The sequence below is a fragment of the Cupressus sempervirens genome, chromosome 8, assembly GCF_028749045.1.
Source record: "Cupressus sempervirens isolate cs-2001-9-10 chromosome 8, ASM2874904v1, whole genome shotgun sequence".
NCBI lineage: Eukaryota > Viridiplantae > Streptophyta > Pinopsida > Cupressales > Cupressaceae > Cupressus > Cupressus sempervirens.
In genome coordinates, this window is record NC_143125.1 from 86220004 (window position 1) to 86243995 (window position 23992).

General features: G+C 34.6%; 1 protein-coding gene across 1 annotated transcript in view; it reads right to left on the minus strand.

The window, feature by feature from the left end:
• Positions 1-5898: 5898 nt before the first annotated feature.
• Positions 5899-23992, minus strand: part of LOC149541753 (pre-rRNA-processing ESF1-like protein) — a 99415-nt gene continuing 81321 nt past the window's right edge. The window contains exons 4-7 of the mRNA XM_089796867.1: positions 10082-10244; positions 8886-9014; positions 6643-7400; positions 5899-6476 (exon numbers count right to left, since the gene is read on the minus strand). Coding sequence (XP_089652993.1) covers positions 6287-6476; positions 6643-7400; positions 8886-9014; positions 10082-10244 — 1240 coding nt within the window. The 3' untranslated portion in view covers positions 5899-6286. The remainder of the gene's footprint in view (positions 6477-6642; positions 7401-8885; positions 9015-10081; positions 10245-23992) is intronic.

The following is a 23992-nucleotide window of genomic DNA, read 5'->3' on the forward strand; positions in this document are numbered from 1 at the left end:
AGTGAAGAAGATATGAGCAAAATATCAAATCTGCCTGTAGCCGGAAATGCAACTAAACTGCCTGATAATGAAGCCAATAAGAAAGAATTCCAAAGGCCAAACCCCAAGGGAATGACGTCTAGAATGCTACAAGAGAGGATAGACGTCCTCAAATGCCAAGAACGGAGCTGCAACTCACACACCAATTTCTTCTCATATTCAACTTGTCTAATGAAGCCACAAATGCTTCCTTTTATTCTATTCCCACGGGTCCCCTCAACTCATATGGGCAATGTGGGATAAAAGATGTGTAATATAAAACATATATTAAAATACCCCTTATGTCTCCCTTGGGTACACATCACCATAAAATATATATTAAAGTAACACTTTAATATTTTACAATTAAATTAGACGTTACTTTAATAAAACTTCAGGCATTAAAATGTATTAGCAATCGGACTCCGAATAATGCGAGTGATAGCTCATCGGAAAGCTCTCACCGAGGAGTATCGAGTCCAATCACCAAAATTGACCTGCACTGTGTCCTGCCGACTTACTAAAAATAGTAAGTATGCCTGAAACTAAGTAAATCAACTTCGTTTTGGCCCAAACTGGAAATGACTAGGCCAAAACACTCCAAGATCCCATTAAACCCTTCGTTAGCCCTCGGGACCATGTAGAACAAGGCTAACGCGCACACACTTGGTCAACTGCTAAAATGGGAACATTACAAATTCTAAAATACAACATAAGGGTTGTTATATACCGGCCCTATTACTAAAACCTAAGAAAATAAATAGAAATTCCTCGAGGAAAACAAATAAAGGATTTGTAAAATTGCAAGAAAAATTTTACTAGTAAGGGCTTGGGGCTAGAAAAACCTTCTTCTACATTGTGTTATGTTTGCTTGTGTCTTTGTGTTTGTCGTTGTCAGGTCTGTTGCGTTTTTAATTAATCTCTTGTTGTTAATATTCATATTGCAAAGTATTACAAGAACATTAAAACTTGTTTTACCTCTAATAAAAAAACATAATATTGATAAATCTCCATTAGCTTTTAGTCTCATGGCCTATTTACATTTCCATTTTCGTCATACAAAGCAAATATTAGCTATTTGGTTCATGATCTCCAACTTATTATTATAATAAGAGTTCTAAGAGAACTTGGGTCCCTACCTTGCGCATAAGTCAAGAAGTAAATGAAATAGATGGTAGTTGCAATTCAATAATCAAAAGACTATTTTTGGGTATAATAGGCTTCATCCCTGTATAAATTGTATCATTGCCAAATATATTTTATCAAAGGAAACTATATTAGTAATATAATAATATATATATATATATATATATATATATATATATATATATATATATATATATATATATATATATATATATATATATATATATATATATGATTTTTTCTTTGTTAATATACTTTGAGATTGTATATTTGATGAGGATTGTCAATTGTGTAAATAATTTGTTGGGGTCTTTAATTTTTGTGTGGAGGTTCAAAATTCAACTTTTTGTTAGGATATTTTAGTATGGTAAAGTATGTTGAATAGAGTCTTGGTATTTAACATATACAAGTACATGTTATCGTGATAAGGTGAATTGAATAGAATGTTTGTAGACAAACATTTTCTAAAATGTTCAATATTTTTGAACTTTATGAGAAAATTTAGTCTAGAATCATTACTCTTTTTACAACTAAAAACTTCAAAAAAAAATGATATAAACATGATTTAGGTATGACTTTAAGCTCTCCATAAAAGTATTACTAAATAAAGATAATATATACAAGATTTGTAAATTATTATTAATAGTATTTTACAAAGAAAAATAAATTAGATAACAATATACAATTTATTGTAGGCTAAAAATTATTAAAAATAGATGTTACAAAAATATAATATCAAATGATCACTTTCAATATAAATAAATAATAATAAAGAAACACAATGGTAATTTGTGAACCTCTCATCTCAAAAGTCTTGGATTTGAATTTATTTGAATTTAACACATCATAATAATTAACTTTAACAAATAATAATAATTAATCTAGACTTCAGCACATTACCTATCAAAAAATAACAATAAAGAATAATAAATTATATAAATAGCAAAAAATTGAAACTTAAAAAGTTAGTCATCAACTTCTATACTTTTGAAATTTTTAATGATTGAAATATTTGTTCTCTACTTTATAAAGTTTTTAAAGTAAATAATTATTGAATTAAAAATATTTATTTTAATTTATTTTAAAATTTAAAATCATTAATTTATATAATTTTCAAAATTTTAAAAGATTAAGTATTTATTGTCAAAGTTTTTAAAACAAATAATTGTTGAATTAAAAATCTTGAATATAATTTCATTTCAAATAATATTGTAATAATTAATAATTTATATTTTGTGAACTAGTTAAAGTAAATAAATAAATAAATTTCTAAGCAAGTCATAAATTTTAAAAGAATGGGAGAAATAAAAATATTTGAAATTGTTAATTTTTATACTTAAAATTTTGAAAATTAATAATTTAGTTTAATTTCAAATAATTTATTAATATCTAATTAATTTTATTGTTGTCAAATATTGTACTACATATATATTATTTTCTAATCAAACTTTTTTTTTTTAAAAACAATAATAAAATTCTAAACAAATTACAAATTTTCATGGAAATTGTTAGAATTTGGAATATCTATCATTTGCGGAAATGAACATTTTATCAAATTTGCAAAACTGCTTGAACAAACTTGCTACCCAAGTTTTTAGGAGCACAACAAGGTCCCGTGAGAATTTTTTGAGGGGCCTAAAGGTTTATTTGGAATCTTCCCCTACAAAATAAGAGCTTCACTTTTTAACCCTCACAATTTGAACCGGTGAAAATAGGATGGGGCAGAAAATAGCCCCACCAACTTGGAGGAAATTTGTAGCAATTTGTTGCACATGTCACCAACTAATGTGTTTCAAAATAAATCACACCATAAATAATGACAACATAAATTTAAAAATTTAAGTTGATTTCCAATAAACAACTTCCTTAAATTTAGGAGCTAAAATTTGTAAACTGAAACATATTATAAAATTCATGGAACTGCTCATCTTTAAATACTCTTAAAATATCGAAGTAGTCGCCCCCTCTATTTTTTAGGAAGCCCCCTCCATTAGACCCAGCCTGGAACACAGAAAACAAAGAGTGGCCCAACACAAGGAGATCGGAAATCAAAATAGTCCTCAACTTTAATTGCTCACATGGGAAATCCAGGGGGATTTAACAGAAAATATACCACCCCGGGGCTTAATAGGTACACGGAAACAGCAGGTGGGAGAATGCACAATAAGGATTGGAGGATGATCTTCCCAAAATCGTCATTCTGCAAAACTTTAGGGATTTGTCTGACGAAGTCATGCGAAAAATATTGATAATTTTTTCCCATTTGATGGAGAAATTCCTGAAACCCTTGCTTGCTTTTTGGGAAGGATTTGATTTTAGTGCATTGGAGCTCGCCAAGCTAATAAGCTCACGGTCTGCAGTACTCTTCTTTGATGCAGGAGAAAGCATTTGAGAGGAGTGTGATCAAGAGAGATGGGAAAAGATAACTGCAAAAGGTACTGGAAAAAATGCAATAGAAATAAAAAATCATCATGAACTTGTGATTGAAGATGTCGAGTCTATTGATTTTGGAATGGTGTTTCTGAAATCTGATTAAGGATTTGAAGGCTCGAGCCTAGTGTGCCACTACAATCTTTGTTCACTGTGCTCCTCGTGCTTCTGAAGATGTGATGCAGACCCGCCCCAGAGTTTACTGAAACTTTTCAGAAATTATAGATATTTTACTTTTGATATTTTTGAATTAGAAAAACAATAATATCCCTAGAAAAAATAAGACGAGCCAATTGAAAAAGAGAAATTATTGATTAAAAATTAATATAAAAATAAATCTATTAAAAATTAATTGAGGCAACTCAAACATTTATTCCCTGCCTGAGAAATTATTGATTAAAAATTAATATAAAAAATTAATCTATTAAAAATTAATTGAGGCAACTCAAATATTTATTCCCTGCCTAGGCAGGGCCTAATAATGTAAAATTATAATTAGATCGTTCGACTAAAATTATAGATATAGTATTTTTTAATTGATTTGCAAATATTTTAATTTCTGAATTCTCATTGGCCCAAGGCCAATTTCCTGGGCTTAAATCATATTTTTTGGAATTTAAAAAAATTGAAAAAGAATGTATTAAATATCTGATAAGCATCTTAAAAAAATGTCAAACATATTGCACATCACATTAAAACCAAATAATTTTCCCACATAGGACAAGCATGCTACCATTGCCTACGGTTACTCTGCTCACAAGTGCACGCCCAATTACCTACGAGATTATGGATAAAGTTTAAGTCAAATAGTTTAAATGACACTTCACTTTTTTTTTAAAGAGGGGTAAACACTTTGACCTAGAGCTATGAACCAGTGAGGCCACAAACGGGGACCTCATCCCCATTGGATTTGAACCTTGATGGCAAAGATAACAACTTAACAACTTAACCATCACAACATGCCACTATTAGCAATGACACTTTACTTTTATTACATAAGACAAGAATTGATTTGATAAACTCATATTCAAATTTCTAAATATATTATTATTATTATATTTGATATCTTTATTCTAGACAATTGAAGCTTCTTTGATAATAATTAGAATAATATTTATTGTATCTATCTTTAAATTAAAATTTCAATAAAATAATATTAACTTCACAAACCTTTTTTAACTTTTAGAAAAAATATTAAGAATATTTTTATTAAGTTTTACTAATAATTTATTTAATTTTCAATGTCATAATGAATTAATCTATTAGTAGTAATTATATCTTTAAAAGCTATTTATATGTATTATCTTTTCAATTTTAACTATTTTAATAAACATAATATTTAAATACACAATAATACTAATCATATCTAATTAAACTTTTAGTAATTTTTAATTAAACTTCTATACAACAAAAAAATTGAACTATAGCACAACATAACTAATTTGATAGATAATTGATTAGAGGTCAATATTTTTTTTTTAAATAATCAAATCTAAACTTCATATTTTAACAATAATATATTTTAGTTTTTTAATTATTATTTTTTGAAGTTTGTGTATTATATTATAAGTTTGAAAAATAACTCAACAATTAAATCATAATTATATTGAAACCAACAAAGACTCAATTTACACATTTAAAAATTGAATCCATCTCAATTTGCACCATATGCTTGCCGAGCTGATTTCATTTTTGAAAAACACATGCACCTGTCTAATCTGTCTAATCTCTTTCCCAAAAGGCAGGGACTTTAGCTTGAATAGAGCTCTTGTTTAACTTAAACTATGGTTTTACCAACTTCTAAAATGATCTAAAATGATGTTACATACTCTTGCATGATCCATTTGAAAAGCTGTCACGTTTATTAGCTGCTACAATCTCTAACGTGTATTTTCTTTTGGTAAGTTGTAATCAATGATCATAGCTAGTTTTAGCTATAATTTAAGCTACATGTTTCCTCCTCCACAAGAATATACAAAATAAATATGCTATAAATGTTTTCCTTGTAACAAGAGACCTGCAGAAAATCAAACCCCGTATTTTCTTCTTTTTTAATTAACATAAACTATCATGAACGACATTTTTGGAGATTACTGGAGTTACCGAAATCCCAAATGGTAGCCTTTTAATAAATAAATTATGCAATTGGACCCTCACCCTTTATATTAAAATAATAATATCAACAAGCCATCGTTATCAGCAAAAGGTAATGGAAAGTTTTAAATGAACCCATACGCCCCAGTCTAACTGATCGAAACTACCTGTAGTAATTGGTTCCATCCATTCATTTTCAGGACAATTGACTTGTACACAACCTTACAAATTCTTTCTTTCTGAAGTTTTTGTTTGATATCAAAATTGGTACATCTGATTCTACAGATGAAAAATTAGTGGTTGCAGATAAACAAATAACATGCATCAATCGCCATTACTAAAATAAATTAACACTATTTTTTAATGTCTGTTCAATCAAAAGTCTCACCTCACCATAAGATATGGCTGAGAACAATGCTTTTACTGCTTCAAAAAGAGAACCTACCAGTAGCACTTGCTATAGCTCAACCTGCACCAAGGATGATATAACAGAAATAACTGTTGAACTCTCACTCCTCTCTTCCAGGAAGCAAGGAGGACAATAGTACCATTCAAAAGCCCTATCAACAATCTTCATGGAGAAAAACAGTAACATTAGTTAGGACTGTAATGTTCCAACTTTTCGCTTGACTGATTTAATTAGCGATGAAAGTTCAGTTTTCCTCTTTTTAGTTGAAGCATCGTCAACTATAGATTCCTTTTGTACAGAAGGCTTTAAATCATCCGTTGTTTTATCTGCAAACTTCTTCTGCTGCTTTTGAACTATGCTACGACTGTAAGTTGCTGACCTGCAAGAATAAGTTAACAAAGAAACTGTTTAGTATTATTTGCTTGGGATACCGTATAAGAGACCACCTATTTTTATACAATACAGTAAGAACATTAAATTATGGCCATAAGCTTTCAAATCATTCAATCTTAAGTCAATATATTCCTATTATTCTCAAAACATACCTCTTAAACTGTGGATTTGTTGGATCTATGGCAAAATGGTGAGATGTGAATAGAGCTGAAAATCTTGGATCATCAGTATCAACAGTGGGTAGTTTGTCCTCAATTGCAGATTCCTTGACCTTTTGGAATTTGGATTTATTTGATTTTAAATTATATCCTCGAACAGAATTTTCTAAACCGTGATCATCAGCAAGCAATAGCTCTAGCTCAGCTTTACTTGCATCTTCTTCACTTTTTATTTCACTTGACGAAGCTTTTGATTTTGAATGCTTTTTAGAAGCCTTCCCTACCTTGGACCCAGAAATAATCTTCTCTCCATTATCTCCAGAGTCATCATCTAAAAAGAAATCATCAGACTGATTATCCCGATCTATATTACTTGCATCCTCTCCATCAGAACTACCAGTTTCTTCTTCCAAAGATTTTGTTGTGATGTTTTTCCTTGCCTTTCTCTTTTCACTTCTCTTTCTCAAATAAGCCTCCCAAACTGTCTCTTCTGAGCTGTTTTTCTTATTCCTTTCAAGAATCTGCTTGCTTAGTTTCTCTAGACCAGTGTTGAAAGTTATTTCCATATCTTTGTCATCGTTATCTTCCCTGCCTTCTGAAGGATCTCCAGAATCAAGAAGCAGGGATCTATACTTTTCTCTCACATCTTTCTTCTTCTCATCATCTGCTCCATCCTCTCCCTCTTCATCCTCGTCACTGTCAGATACATCATCATCTGATGCCAGATACGCCTTAAAGTCCATTTCATTTAGCTACAAAACAAAAGTAAACAAAAAACAAACCAAAATGATTACCCATCTTTCTTTTCATCCCGACCCTATACCACAGTAAATTTAACCTTCAGACTTCATCTAAAACCATAAGAGGACATCTACAAGAACATTGATAGTGACATGAAGATTTTATTTGTGCATACTTGTGGGCCCTTACTTTCTTCTGGAGGGAACAGATACACGTTTTTTTGAGAGCAGGTGCACTTTTAATATGCCATAAGTACTTTAATATGAAATTGCATTCAGTAATTTTACTTGGTTATGAATCATTTGATAAAAGATCACATATATATACACTCTCAAAGGAGCTTACTATTCCAAATATTTTATGTTTTTATTGAAATGGTTAAATCAACCGAATCCCTTCTCATATAGGGTATTTCAATCAGTTTGATAAATTATGTTGAATGATCTTTCCTTATTTATTTGCATGCCCTTTCCTTCAACCATTGGGATTGCAAGTTGACTGAACTACCTTCCTATGAAGGTCACTATGGCCATTGACTAACCAGGCGACCAATATAATGGCATCCTTCACAAAAACCAAAGGGTCATATTAACTATGGACATGCATATTACAATTAGGTAGAAGTAGATAAAAGGTTACAAGGATCGCCTTTGCAAGCTTACATTTATAAATAGGTTTGTGCATCAGATTCAATCGTATTCTATAAATTGGACTAGTAAAGCTTCCAAATAAATAGTCCAGAATAGATTCATTCGATATAAAATTATACGAGTCATTTTACTTGGTAAAGAATCATTTAATACAAGATCCTTATTTATACTCTCAAAGGAGTTCAATATTTTATTTTTCTATTGTACAGGTTGAATCAACCAAATCCCATCTCATAAAGGTGTTTTGTGTCTTGATCATGTAGATATGTCACATTGAATGATCTTTATTTATGTATTTAAGTCCACATTCCTTCCACTTTGGGATGGTGACTTGTAAATTAAGTAGCTTCCTAGAAGGATCCTTGCTGACATTACCTATCCTCTGAGGCCTATATGATGAAATTCTTTGCAAAACCAAAATGTTTAACTTACCTAAGCAAATCCATCTTACAATAAGTTATAAGTAAATAAAAAGGTTACAAGGCCCTCTCTATCAGTCATATCCATAAATAGGGAATGAATGCATCACACACCATTTTCATTCTTGAAATTGGACTAATAAAGCTTCCAAATAAACAGTCCAGAATGGAAAACCCTATACAACGAAATCCTTTGCAAAACCAAATTGTTGTACTTACCTAAGGAAAGCCATCCTACAATTAGGTATAAGTAGATGAAAGGTCATGAGGCCCTCTCTATCAGCTCATATCCATTAATGGGGGATGATGCATCATATGCCATTTTCATTCTTGAAATTGGACTAATAAAGCTTCCAAATAAACAGTTCAGAATGACAAAGCCTTCCAACTAACCAAAAAATAATGTTAAAAGTAAATGTTTCCCAACCTGTTTTGGACCATACTTCCGATTTAATGTCTTAACACGAAGTGGTTCATCATCATCCCAAGAAATATTCACTCTGCTATGCTGCAATGCACGAGTGTGGAAGTCTGGAGCTTCATACCCAATTGGAACCTGAAACGCAAAATAAAAGAGCATAAAAATTGAACTTTGCAGAAACAATAACGAGTACAAAAATGAATATTTTTCATCCCTATTTAATCATTGCTTCCAAAAAACCAACATAGTTAACTCAGAAGATAAGGCTTTAGCTGAGGCCTCTGAGATACTTCTAATGCTAGCATCATATAAAATTAGAGATACGCATATTAGTTGATTCCATGTAAGAATTTATATTTGTATTATCGTCCAATAAGAATTACTTTGAAGAGCTCAATTGCTACATCATTTGCATTCAAGAAGTTAAATTTTAATAGATCTTCCGATAAAAAACTAATGCAAGTTCCTAAGTGATTATCAGTGAATCACATCACAAATCTGAGTTAAGTCCAACATTCGAGGGAACCTTGGGTCTGTCTTGATTGATCACACACTGTCATAAGTTTAGCATCTAAGGTTCCTTATTCAAGAAAGGATTCAATATTTGGTGTTCTATCTTAGGATACTAAGTGTTTCATCCTGCATGTTAGTGTAGTTGCAAAACACGCATCAACAATACTCAAGAATAAAAAGTCCTCCCTAAGATAATTGAAGGATATCTGGTCATTCCTGGCAATCCCAGAGATGGCTAACATACCCAGAGGTCCCCTAAAATTATTTTTACATCCTAGGAATGTTTTGGATTTTTTGTTTGCAAAATAGGGGCATGTGTGGATGTTTCGTACTTGTCCCATAGTGTCCCAAAGACATCCCCTATGAGAGCAAGGGTCATTTTTGGCAAAGGGCAAATCCCTGGGTAGCATATAATTTTCCATAATCTTGGGTTTGAACTCATAAACATTAGACAATATGCATTTCACATTGAAGATAAAATGTTCACACAAACAAGAGACAATTTTGAAAAATGACATCAAGTGTTCTATTACAGAGATTCCTTAAAAAGATTTTCAAATTTAACAAACAATATTTGAGATATTTGTTCCTGAACACAACATTGACATTCAAAGTAAAGACTATTTGACCATATTGCACTTGGCTATATTTTAAAAAAGTGAATAGCATTCCTTTGGATAAAGAATCACCTCAGTTGCAACATCTCGAGGACGATGACTGAATTCCATATCATCCGGAATGAAACGCAAGTCCATAACATTTGATGTTCTTTCAAACTCTGCTCCATCACATGCTTTGTAAAGATAATCTGCCGTTGCTGAGCTATCACAATTAATAACAGCATAATAATATCTGTCAACACAGCATACAACATAGGTCGCTGTAAGTTCTAAGCACTTTAATTTTAATATAAAATGCACTGGCAAAATGCAGTGCCCTATCTTCACAACTACAAATAATTATTCTTAGAAGTTTTTTTATAGAAGAATGAAATCCTGAACTAGGGGACATGCCACAATGTTCACAAACTACCTGTAAATTAGAAACACAAAAATTGTATCAAACAATAATGAACACAAGCTAGACAAGATTTGCGAGGTATTACTCTTAAACCAATAGCAATGTTAGAAACTCAAAGAATGCTAACACATCAACCCAAAGAATTTCACCCCAAAGCTATGCTTCCGTCTTGGTGATAACTATGGTGTCAATAATGCACTACAGACATCATCTTTCCTACAACTATAATACATGCAATATAACTGATACACCCAACCATTGCAAATTTTGAATTTGGAGTAGTGTACCTAAACGGAATCCTCAACTAGTGGGATATGCCCACTTTGTGTGGTGAGCCATAATCTTATAACTCAGACTGCAGAAACTCAGTAACAATTCATTAAATGAAGTCAAATAACATGCAAAAAATATTGAAAAAAAGAAAACTGAGTTTAGAGAATGCATGGGTATATTTTCAATTAATTTTGGAACAAAATGGAGTGTAATGCACATGATTGATCCTTGTCATAGAAAATTACAAATAGGAATGCAATGCACATGGTGTCATATCATGATTGATCCTCATCGTAGAAAATTAAAACCATAAAATAGCATTTAAATCTCTCCTCTCACTAAAGTTCATCATTGACTGCAGCTTTTAACTGGATGCTAAAGATTCCTCCTCTTATGCTTCCAGATTTCTATTTCCAATAGTGCTCCACTGGGATGCGTCCCCCAGAAAAAGTAAAAAAACCTTGCATCCCCTGTTCACTAATGTTTTTGAGACTTGAGCACTTGGTGGAAACATCCCCCACAAGATAGTAACCTTTGCCACCTCCACCAAGGATGCTAGTGGGTCACCTACTATGTGGCACATGCCATTGTATACTGATTGCAACCTTTATCTTTGTGCAAAGTAGTCATTGGGATCTTGCTCTTTCTCATTTATGATGGTTCTACTTCTAATATCCTCAATCATGGAGTCTGCCATTATATACCTCACCCAAGCAAGGCCTATCCATGTCAGTGTATCGGATCATGCCAAATATACACTCAGTGAACATCAGATGGTACTCAACACAATCCCACCAAGCATCTTTTAGTATCCTTGCCTTAATGACAATTGCCTTTTCACTATTAGATTGCCTCCATATGCTCCAATTAGCACCAGTTACCATTCTAGACAATGCCTCTTTAACTTTGACAATGTCATGTCCCCTTTCTAGCGACATAATTCCCCCATAGTAGATTTGCCTATATCATTGACTCTCGTAGGCAAATGATTTTGGAGAGAGAGTCGTAATTGAGCCTACATCCAGTAAAGTGGGGCCTACATGTTCTAATTTTGAATTGAGATTGCACTTTTAATTTTATAAAGTTATTTAATAATAAAGTGCATTATAATAAGATTTTATAAAAGATGTTTCTAGAAGTTCCTAGTGACTTCTTAGAAAGGTGAATAAATAGAGGGCGGGAGGCATCCATTTGAGCAAGCGATTTTGTGGATTCAACTTCTATTCATATTGGAGCAATTTGTAGTCTTTGGTCTGCAAATTTCCATTAGGTCTTTGGGAACGAAAACTCCCTTGAATCTGCATAACTGAGGAAGTGAGATATCTTCTGAAGGGTTGCTCATTGGAGATGGTATTTAGCCATTTCATGATGGATTATTCTGAGAATTGATTGTAAGGATTGAAAGCTATTTGCAAGGATTTGAAAATTCATTATTTTTTTTGCAGAAGCAGTGCATTTTCTGATAGTTCATACAGGGCCTAAACTCACATTTGTACTCATTACTTCCCACTCCATTGGAATTGGAATTCTTGCATTGAAGGGGTTATATATTAACCCTAGGCGGTTCAGAATATATAATTTGTGCATCCAATACCAAGCAGGATTAATTTATAACAGGGCCGTACTAGGGCTCGAATCACAAATTTGCTTATATCTCCCAAAATATTCAGCGGCTCATTTAATGCTTTTAAGGGACTACCAAGCAACCCTAGGCGTCCCTGTTTGGGGTAATTTCGGTTGCCATCACTGAGTATAATTTTCAGTACAGGTGCCGTACTGTACGGCCTGTATCAGGAGACTGTACAACAAGGTGCAGAGGTGTAAATTTTGGGGTGCAGATTGCCAACAGTGCTTCATACAGGTGTCAACAGCAGAGGCAACGAATTTCAGGTTCTTGATATTAATTTGGGTGCAAAAATTAAGTACAAATTATAGATGTTCAGTCCAAGTGATAACAGTCCAGTTTATGTTTGAATCAGATGTTGTTATTCATTAACTTCAATTGGATTGTTATACAATTTTGTGAAAGCTAGCTATTACCATAAGTACTTATATTAGAAATTGTAACAGCTCAATCTGATTTCCTGAATATTGTGGTACTGTTATTATTATATTGTATCCATTGCATTTGTTACATAAATCATATGTGGTGAATTTGTTGCTACAACCCTGAAACACTTCATCTCTACCCAATAAGCAGTTGCTTCAAAGCGTTTGACGAAATGTCAAACAACTGAAGTATAAAAAATTTTGGTATTTAACCTATTGGAGGTTATTACAGACAAGGCATCTCAAAACAATAGTGTTGGAGGCAAAGTGGGTCTCAGCAACCTATTTTAAGATCAAAACAATAGTAGATAAAAAATTTAAAATCAAGCATTCTATTTATTTTAAAAACATTAGAAGTTTACTAAACTAATGTGACTAGATTTCTAAACAAGTTTAAATTTTAAACAATTTAACTTACCTCCATCTTGAAATGAAACTGGATTTGAATTCTGAGTTTTTCCTGTGTTTAAACTTGTGACTTTCAAGTAATGCAATGGTTGGGGCTCTCAAGGTCCACAGTTGGGTGGCAGAGGAAGGCCGTCTTCTTTTTTCTGGAACCTCCTTGGAAAGGCTGCCACTGAGTCATCACTGAGAAGATTCCTCCTTGCAGCAGAATCACATCTTTTGGTGTTATCTTCCAAAGACTATGAAGAGTCTTCTTCATCTGTAGATGAAAACTCTTGGCATAACTTGTGAAGTGTTGGACAGTGGAAGCTTTTTCACTTCTTGTATTGACAGGCAAATTGCTAAGTGTCTTTCTTTCTTATCAATATTTAGAATTGAAGGTATTTATTTTTGGGTAGCATTTAAAGTTCGAAGAGTTTCATGTTGGTTGTCAAAGAGATATTTTTGTGTATCTGAAAAGTCATTATGTGACTGCTTGACTCAATTTAGGTAATGAATCATGTCCACCTTATAACTGGCAAGTTTTCTGGTTGTATTGTGCATTCTGTTCCTTTACAGCTAACTCACATTTATTTGGTAACCACTGTGAAATCTGTATGTCTCTTCAATTCATGCTTAGTGTATGCCATTTAAATTTCTGGGTGGTTGAGTTGGTACCTGTCTATCATTTATGATCACATGCTCGTGATGGTAGAAGGTAAAATATTTTCAATGTGCCATGTCACTTCTTAGCGCACGATGAAGTGTTCTTCAGTTACGATTGCTTGTAATTTTATACCAGTGTTGAGGCCTGTGTATGAGGCAATTCTATAGTTAAAGTGTTTAATTATTCAAAAGATGATTTTGATAAGTTACTAATTCAAGCGCCACGAAGCGAAGTTTATCAAACTGTTATTTTTCTTGAGGACTTTTGTCTCTATGTAAGTTCATTAAAGCACATTTCCTTGTGTCAAGCGATTGATATCTTTCTCCTTGACCATCATTGTTTGGGAGCAGATAGGATCTTCAGTGCATCTGGAAGTATTCATTATTGTGATATTGTCGTGTATGTTGGGGCTGTAACAAGTCACAGATATTGGGTGTTCATGGTAGAGCGTCTTTGGTGTGTATTGAGAATATCTATTTCTAAGTCATTCTGGAAGGTTTTGAAAGCGTGAGAGAGCTACAATACCTCTAACTAAAACCGATTTTCAATTGGAAAAGGACATATAGATGCTTCTATCCATGCAAGCATGCTGTTGCAGCCTTCAATTACATCAGAATTAAGGACAGCTATTTTGTTCCTTGTCTTCTATAAATTCATTCTTCATTCTTACAAGTTGGGTTTGCTGCAAAGGAATATTTTTAAAGAGCTGCATGGAAATTTCTGAAGCTATTTACTGCTGCACTCAACTCAAGTTTGGACCTGTGCAGTGGAAGTTATTAGGCCTGGGATCTTGGTCTTATTATTGAGCAAACATCAATGAAATCTCAGCTATCCAATTCGGTATTCAGGGCTGGCATTTTTGGGTGTATGGAATGCCCTCACTTCTGTTGGAGATATTTGTGACTTCCTGATTGAATCTAGTGTTCTACAGCAGGGGTGAGGGTGATCATTTGTTCTTCCCGGGACTGCAATTGCATTTACAGGCAATATAGTATTCACTGAAGAATTTGGTTTAGTTTACTGGGAAGCATCCTGAGGAACAGAAGGCTCCTCAGGATATGGACATTCAAGAAGTTGCCCCTGCTGAGAGGGAGTCTTACTGAGATGGAGTCTTAGCATTCAGCTGTTCTTTCTGAGCTTAATGCATTCTTCTCTGTTACAGAAGTTTGAGGTGCAAGCCCTTCTTAATGCATTCTGCTCTACAGCAGGGGTAAGGGTGATCATTTGTTCTTCCCGGGACTGCAATTGCATTTACAGGCAATATAGTATTCACTGAAGAATTTGGTTTAGTTTACTGGGAAGCATCCTGAGGAACAGAAGGCTCCTCAGGATATGGACATTCAAGAAGTTGCCCCTGCTGAGAGGGAGTCTTACTGAGATGGAGTCTTAGCATTCAGCTGTTCTTTCTGAGCTTAATGCATTCTTCTCTGTTACAGAAGTTTGAGGTGCAAGCCCTTGTTAATGCATTCTTCTCTGCAAGAGAAATTTGAGGTGCAGGCCCTTGTTTATGCATTCTTCTCTATGACAAAAGTTTGAGGTGCAAGCCCTTGTTAATGCATTCTTCTCTGCAAGAGAAGTATGAGCTGAAAGCCTTTGTTTCACCCTCTAAGAGTAACATTCTATCCATATTGGAGTCATGTATATCAGGCTGTAATGTCCCATTTTTGGGACATTAGAAAAATTAAAAGACACATTTATATGATACTAAAATTGACTTTGAAAGCATGGACTCGCATTATAAAAGGTTAATTTAATATTCAAAGTGGGCTAAAGATGACAAGGAGAGATAAGACGAAAAGCCAGGAGAAGAGTCAAAGAGTCACAGCTGTGAGGATAAAAAGAGAAGAGACTCTTTCATTTGGTATGCTTGATTTATGATCCAGATTTCAATTTCTCCCTTGCAAGAGTTATTTAGAAAGCTTCAACATTCAGCCAGTGTAAGGACATAGCCCCTCGTACCAGCAGACAGTGGATGCAAACCCATTATCAATGGAGAAGTCACTTCAGGTGTCTCGTATGTGCTTACAGGTTCTTCTCTTAGTGTTCCAATATGACTATAAAACTGTGTTTAAGATTGGATTTTGAATGCTGGTTATTGTATTACTGTTGTATAGTGCAATAACATGTTTTAGGAAATTTTATGAGAGTTTACTGGTTTTTGTAACACATTTTCATATGCTTGAATCTTGAATATTATTTTGAAAAGAACGGGTTAATATCTTTTGGAGAATCTACTGGTTTTCTATTGTTGTTTTGTAATACATCTGCCTATGGTTTGAGTCTGAATATCAGTTTTCAGAAAACAACCACGTAAATATCTACTGGGGATCTTTCCTAGGGTTTATATTACTGGTTTTGTAATGCAACTTCACATGTTTATGTTCTGAATGTTATCTAGAGAACGAAAACTCAGGTCAATATCCGTTTGGGATATTTCAGTTGTATCAGAGCTGGTGTATTTCTGCCAGCCTGTGACGCTTAAAGAATAACATTAATCAAGGGTTTTGTGATCTTGAAGTAATCATCAAACTTGAAGAAATTTTAGTCTGATAATATCAGTTCTGAGTTGAATAGCCGTGGGGGAATAAAAGATTTCTTTTAAGTAACAAAGTGAAGTATTATGTACTGTTTTGTTGTCAGAAGCAGAATTATTATCGGGAATGTATTGATTCATCTCCAGGGATAAACTTTGCTGAGGAATTGCAGTGTTTTGAAAGGCAAGTAGCTAGGCAACTGAATATAACATTCTATATGCTGGGTGCACCAAAATTCAAACACGGTATATTTGATCAAATGTATTAGCCAAGATTGTTATCGGGCCCTCTTTATTAGCAGAGGAAAAATGAATTTACTTTGATAGAAGTATTTATTGTAATGAGTGATTACTATGGTGAAATAATTTTGGCCACACGAAAACAAGATTCAGAGTAGCTATAATTTTTTGACAGGAGCGAGAAACTTTCATTGCAAATGGAATGGTGAATTGTGGAGTTGGGAATTCTAGAATAGACAAATGGAGAGCACAGCATCAGAAATAGGCATCGAGAAAGTCCAAGGATTTGGACATAAGGTTGGATCTGAGATCAGTTTCCATGTTGGCCTTTAGGACAGAATTGAAAAATTAGCTTCAGTGTGGCTTAGGAGGCTTATGCTTTTAGATAGCCTTGGAAATGCTCTCTGATTGTGTGCATCCATAGAATATTGTGTGCAAGCCAGACACCCCGCACTCTTGCTATGAACCGCATTCAACCAATCGCACGAGCATACAACTTGGTATTTAACGAGCCCACGCCGTCCGTATTAGTTAAGGACCTTCAAATATCAGCAGAGCCACCGGTAACAGTGGAGACTGCCAGCAACAACGACTCCTAACGCGGGCTTGGGAGATGTCATTGTTACACACCCTCACCACAGAGCATATTCTCCTACGTGGGTAGAAATGCTTATTGAGTATTCTACTTTTGCAAGCACGGGGGACAAACCCATCAAAGATTATTATGATGGAAGTATTTGGTGTTATCAAAAAAGCCATCACATTTTGGGTAGCATTAGAAATAACTAAAGCTACACATCGATAGAGATAATCAGGAGGATTGAAGGAGTTTGGAACAGGTCTTTGGAAGGTGGTACAACTAACTAAGGCAACATCAACCCCAGCTTATCACCTTGCGGTCACTCACTAATCACGTTAGTTGGGTTAATCAAACGCAGACATAACAGAGGGCAGATTTAATTTTTGTTATCGGGTTGTTTTGAAGGATCCAAAACTTTAGTCGAGCGGAATATTTGTGTTCATTTGGTGGATAGTATTTTGTTGACGTTAGAGGTGCATGGTTTAATCTATTCTCGAAAGGAAAATGTTTAATTTTACCATCAGCAGCCTTTAAATTGGAAACCCAAACATTACATGGTACCAGGAGTCACAGTCTAAGGGACTAGCTATAGTCGGAAGCAGGAACTCAGCCAACTAATCATTCGTATTGGGGAGTTGCTGGTTTTATGTTAACAACATTTGAGTCAAAGGGAATCCAACATATAGAGGCGACAAGGAAGAAGTGATGGCTTTTGAGTTGGATATTCAGTAACATTTAAGTTTTCCCTATCTTGTCATTCTAAGAACATTTATCGCACAATACGACTATCTTTGAAAGATGTGGATGTTGAGATGCACGATATTCATTTTCTAAAGGCTGTAATAGAGAATAATTTGACAAAAAACATGACCAATACGAGGAATGCAGCTCGTAGGAATGCAGCTCATCATGGATCACAGAGGAAGAATAGAGGAAGATAGACTAAGAAGCGAATATTAACGCATATCAATTCCATTATTTAGAATCTATAATTGAGCAGTGGGAGACAATTGAATGTATAGCTGGAATCGTAAACAATTAATTCTGAGCATTACCATCAGATTCAAGGAAAGAATATTTCCACTAGAGGACTAAATGATTTTCAATCAGTCCCACATCACAGTTTAAAAGGAAACGACAAAATCAAGGTTGGTACATTCACTTTCGTCAATTTCTAGGCGCTTCAAAAGCTCTTGCGGTTCGGAATTTGGCAGCCATTTCATATTTCCCTTTGATAGTTGGTGACATCTAGCCATGGGACAAATAATGAAACCGATACATTTTTGCATATTTCAGAAAGACAATTCATATGGTTCTCTTTTTTTGACATTTCATAGAGAAAACAACAACATTTGAATAATGGTTGGAAATTTTGTATGCCTACTCTTTGGGATAGTGTTGTTACTCTGACCTACAATGTTAATTTTGGCATACCATTGGGGTATCGTGTGACTTACTGGTGCTAGTCCAGGAGCATCTACTAGTAGTTATAATTTTCTAAGGTCTTTTGAAAGTGAGTACAACCAAAAGTCAACACTTGAAGTCTCTCAAGTAGCCTCCAAGAGCAAGAGTGAACAGTTCAATTTGCAGTAGGAGGATAGTGTTGTGGGCTTTCATCTTGAACCTCCAAGGGCAATGAATCTTTCAGTTAAAGCTTGTAGTAATGCTCAAACCCACATCCTGCAAAATGGAATCCGCTCTTCTAACTCAATGTGAAATCCAAGAGAAAGTATTTTGCTACAGGCAAAGAATCAAAATGAGGATGATGCTCAGATGGATTCTATGTGGGCACCAAGTAGGGCTGCAAAGTCATTAACCAAACATGAGCCGAGATTGCAGAGTGCACACAGATCACTAGCGAGAGGAAATTTGTCAAATATTTCAATTTCATTGGCAGCCACATTTACTCACAAAAATGGCAAAAATTTGCAGCAATGTGATGATGGTGATAAAATAGGGAAGGTAGGAAAAGAAAAGCATCAACTATCACAACTTCCTGAGCATTCAACAATAAAGGAATCAATTCCTTTTCAGCCACCAGTGTCAGATTATTTGAATAAATTTCTATTGCAAGATGTCTCTGAGTAATTACAAAAGGCATGAAATGCGAGTCAATAGGCAACTCTTCATGGGTTATAGCCATCCTGATGAAAGTTGAAAATTCTGGATCGTGGGTGACACAATGAGCAAATATAAGAACAGAAATACTCTTGACATTTATAGAGAGTATAACAAACTTTCTACCTGAGTTCAGAATAACTTACCATTCGGTGATTACATGGATTTTCATCCAAAGCAGCAAAATAAGACTGATATGGAAAAAAGGAAGTATTTAGAATAGGTTCAAGATCTCCTTGCAAAGAACCAAGGCAAAAATGTGTATGAGGAATTTCCAGCAAACCAAAATCATCGAATAGAGGTTCTTCAAAAAGAAGAGCAGTCAACTACCATTGATTTGCAACCTCCTAGCGATCACGTAAAGACATTACATAGGGTGCAAGTTTCTATGTTGGTGAATTGGAGGTTAGTTTTGACAAGTAGGTTGATGAGGTCGATTGCACACAAGGTAATAACAGGTGGGGATCTTTGTATGATGAGCCTTGCTATACAAACGATAACATGGCAACACTTTGGTCTTTGCATAGAAATCAAGAGAATAGGGGAAAGAAGGCCTATGATTTTGAGAGGAGTGATGAACCACATATCTCTACTGCCCGTGACTTGAATTCAGAGGAACAATCCAAGGTGACACTGCAAGACAATGAACCACTTCAACATGTCAACAATGAAATGCATACCTTAGAGAACCAACTGAATGTTAGTAGAGACATGGTTGTGGGATCCTTGGTACGTCATGACAGCACTCAAAGGATGGTTGAGGATCTCTATAGGAAGGCTCAAAAGGGAGTGGAAAGAGATTGGCTTGTTGCTGATTTGCAAGTGATCAAAACAGCTCTTGAAACTATGAAATCAGATTATTTACGTTTGTTTTCCTACAGAGATTACATTCTTAAGGTTGCTGGAATATATATTGATTAGACAAATAAAGAAAAGAATAAGATTATGGAGCTCAACAGTGAGCTTAGGATGTGCATAAGGCATTGGATGATACTCAATTTTCTCTTTTGCAAGCAGAAAATCAGATCAGGATCACGAATCATTTTCAGGAATATGAGGGAAAAAGGGAGGCAAGAGTTCTTCCAAGAGGTAATTAATGAACTTGATAGCACTCAACAAACTTACGACTTGGACAGCTGTCCCAAAAGACCAAGTACCAAATCATCAGATCACATTCAGCTTATAGAAAACCCCATGTTTAAAGTGGATGCTGATTGGACTTTCGATAATCCCCTTTTTAAGATAAACGAGGACAATCCTTTTGATTGTCATGAAGAAGATGATTTTGATTTCAGGATATGGAATCCTGGTACAGTTCTTAGCAGTGAATCTTGGTCACAGGATGGCAGTAGTGATTTGACTATTGTCGCTTGTCACTAGATTAGTCCAAATATGGTTTCCTATTTCACCCCATACAGGAGTTGGATGGATTTCCTACATCAGGCATTGGATAGATTTTGGTAGAGTATTGATGAGATTTATGTTTCAATCACAAGGAACAGTTTTTTAGCTTCACACTTATTCATAGTACCTATGTACCCGGAGGTTCTCCAGATTGATGATGACAATATGGTATTTGATGCACCCATGGTGTTATTTTCAGTTTTTGAACAGCTTGTTTCTTACATATCTATTTAGGTCAAGCTGTCACCATCTACTAGGTTATGCATAGCTCATTGATACATTTCTACCTCATTATATCAGTTGGTTATGACAACAGGGTTTGGGATCCAGGTGTTGACCGTATGTATCTATGGCTTGTTGAGGACTTTGTTGTAGTTCTATTCAGTTTGAGGCTGGATCCAATAATGATCAGAGTTGTACAGTTTACGGGTGCAACGTTATTTCATAGATTTATATGGGATCCAAGGATCCGATTAAGATTGCAGAGTTACACCTTGCTTCACAATATGGCCGAATTTGTTTTCAAAGTGGGTTGCAAAGCTACTTGTAGATTCATATGGGATCCTGGAACTAATTACTTGAGGACAAGCAATTTCAAAAGGGGGAGATTTGTAATGTCCCCTTTCTGGGACATTAGAAAAAATAAAGGACACATTTATATGATATTAAAATTGACTTTGAAAGTGTGGACTCACATTTTAAAAAGTCAATTTAATATTCAAAGTGGGCTAATGATGACAAGTAGAGATGAGACGAAAAGCTAGGAGAGGAGTCGAAGAGTCACAGCTATGAGGAGAAAAGGAGAAGAGACTCTTTCATTTGGTATGCTTGATTTATGATTCAGATTTCAGTTTCTCTCTTGCGAGAGTTATTTGGAAAGCTTCAGCTTTCAGCCAGTGTGAGGACATAGCCCCTCGTGCCGGCAGATAGTGGACACAAACCCATTGTTCGTAGAGACATCACTTTAAGTGTCTCGTATGCGCTTACAGGTTCTTCTCTCAGTGTTCCAATCTAACTATATAGCTATGTATAAGATTGGATTTTGAATATTCGTTATTATATTGCTATTGTATAATGCAATAACATATTTTAGGGAATTTTATGAGAGTTTACTGGTTTTATACTGTAGTTTGTAACCCATTTTCATATGTTTGAATCTTGAATATTATTTTGGAAAGAACGAGTTAATATCTTTTGGAAAATCTACTGGTTTTCTATTGTTGTTGCATAATACATCTGCCTATGGTTTAAGTTTGAATATCAGTTTTGAGGAAACAACCGCATAAATATCTATTGGAAATATTTCCTAAGGTTTATATTACTGGTTTTATAATGCAACTTCACATGTTTATGTTATGAATGTTATCTAGAGAAAGAAAAATCAGGTCAATATCCGTTTGAGATATTTCACAAGCCATATCATTAAACAGTTTACTAGTTAGTATTTAATATTTAATATTTAATTGTTTAATGATTTAGTTTTACTTTAAGTTATATTATTTTATATTTAAGTTTTGACTCAAATTTTTGTTTTATTTTATATGCAGGTCACTAAGCCCCTTGTATCTCTCCTACGATATGCTAATGAGGAGAAGCCCTATATGGGCTACATTTATGAGGGCATAGATAGGGGCAAAGAGACCATTATAGCCCAGTAAGCAGGGGTGCAAGAGAAGTATGCCCCTATTTGAGATATCATTGACAAGAGATGGCAGAATCAACACCACCGACCCATCTATGCAGCAGCTTGCTTTTTGAATCTGGCATTTTGTTTCCGTCCTGACTTCAAGGTGGATGAAGAGGTTCTCACCAGCTTATATACAATGATCCAGAGGTTGAGTAGTGATGAGGATAGCACAGCTACAATCATTGAGCTCGACAAGTTCAATAATAAAGAAGGGCCACTTTTCTCTAACAGGATAGCCATAGATGCTCAGACAACAATACAGCCAGATAAAAATTAAATAACATATTCATGAATCTAAAGTTTGACTTATAAATTGTGCATTTTAAATTTTAATTGTTGTTTATGTAATTTTAAAGTTGTAAATGAGACTAATTGTTTTTGTTTTCCCTTATTTTAGAGAGATGGTGGCAAATGTTTGGGCCCACAACCCCAAAACTTCAAAAATTTGCCATCTGTATTCTGGGTCAGCCAAGCAGCTCTTATGGATGTGAGCACAGTTGGTACATGTCCAAGCACATCCACTCGAAGAGGAGAAATAGGTTGACTATGCAAAGGTTGAATGATCTTGTCTTTGTTCATTACAACCTTCTGGATGTGAGCATAGTTGGTCCATGTCCAAGCACATCCACTCGAAGAGGAGAAATAGGTTGACTATGCAAAGATTGAATGATCTTGTCTTTGTTCATTACAACCTTTGTCTTAGGATCAAACAGATTTTCGGCGCTAACTCCTCTTCGATCATTCTGGAGGAGATTCATCCAAAATCAGATTGGCTCACTGAGGCTGTGGATCCAGTTTTCACTGAGGAAGACCATAAGTCAGTTGACCAGGTGGATATAGAGGCTGATGCTATGGCCATGGTAGAGGAGGCAGCTAGAGCACGTTCAGGCACTGGTAGACACACATGCGCACACACAAACACAAGTCGTAGTCATGTTGTTCGTGAGCCCATCTTACATGCTGGGGATATGGCTCGGCGGTCCTTTAGGACCTACCTTAGACGCCTTTCTAATAGGTAGATTGGATACTCAGAGGCTGAGGTTGAGGTTGCAACCGAGCTTAAGGATGATGATGAGGCTTGAGCTGGAGCCTTTTTTTTTCATTTTGTTTACAGATATTGATACTGATAGACATACGTTTCATGGATCTTCATCTTAGATTCTTACATATATTTATGATTTGATGTCTTATGCATCTTCATCTTACATACATTCTATGATTTGAATCATTATGAATTTATGATCATGTGATTTATATTTACTTCAGCTAGCCTACAATTTACATTTTACATGTAACATAGTTATGTATGTGATGGATTTATCATTTATGTTCCATGTTTACGTATGTTAAGTTTTAAATTCTATTTGATGATGTTATAGTGTGTTTCAATTATATTCAATAAAGGGTGCATGAAATACATTTTAAATTGTTAAAATCTCTAAATTTAAAGGGTTTTTTTAAATTTGTCGATTCATAGCCGATTCATGGCCGATTCACGATTCGATTCAGTCTTGCCGATTCTGATTCTCATTACTTTGATCCTAACTAACTCGCTCTCTCTCCTAGATGTATTTCCTCCTACCTGAGACACTGGTAATGACTCCTAATCGTCCTCCTCCTCAATGTCATCCACTATGAAATCCAA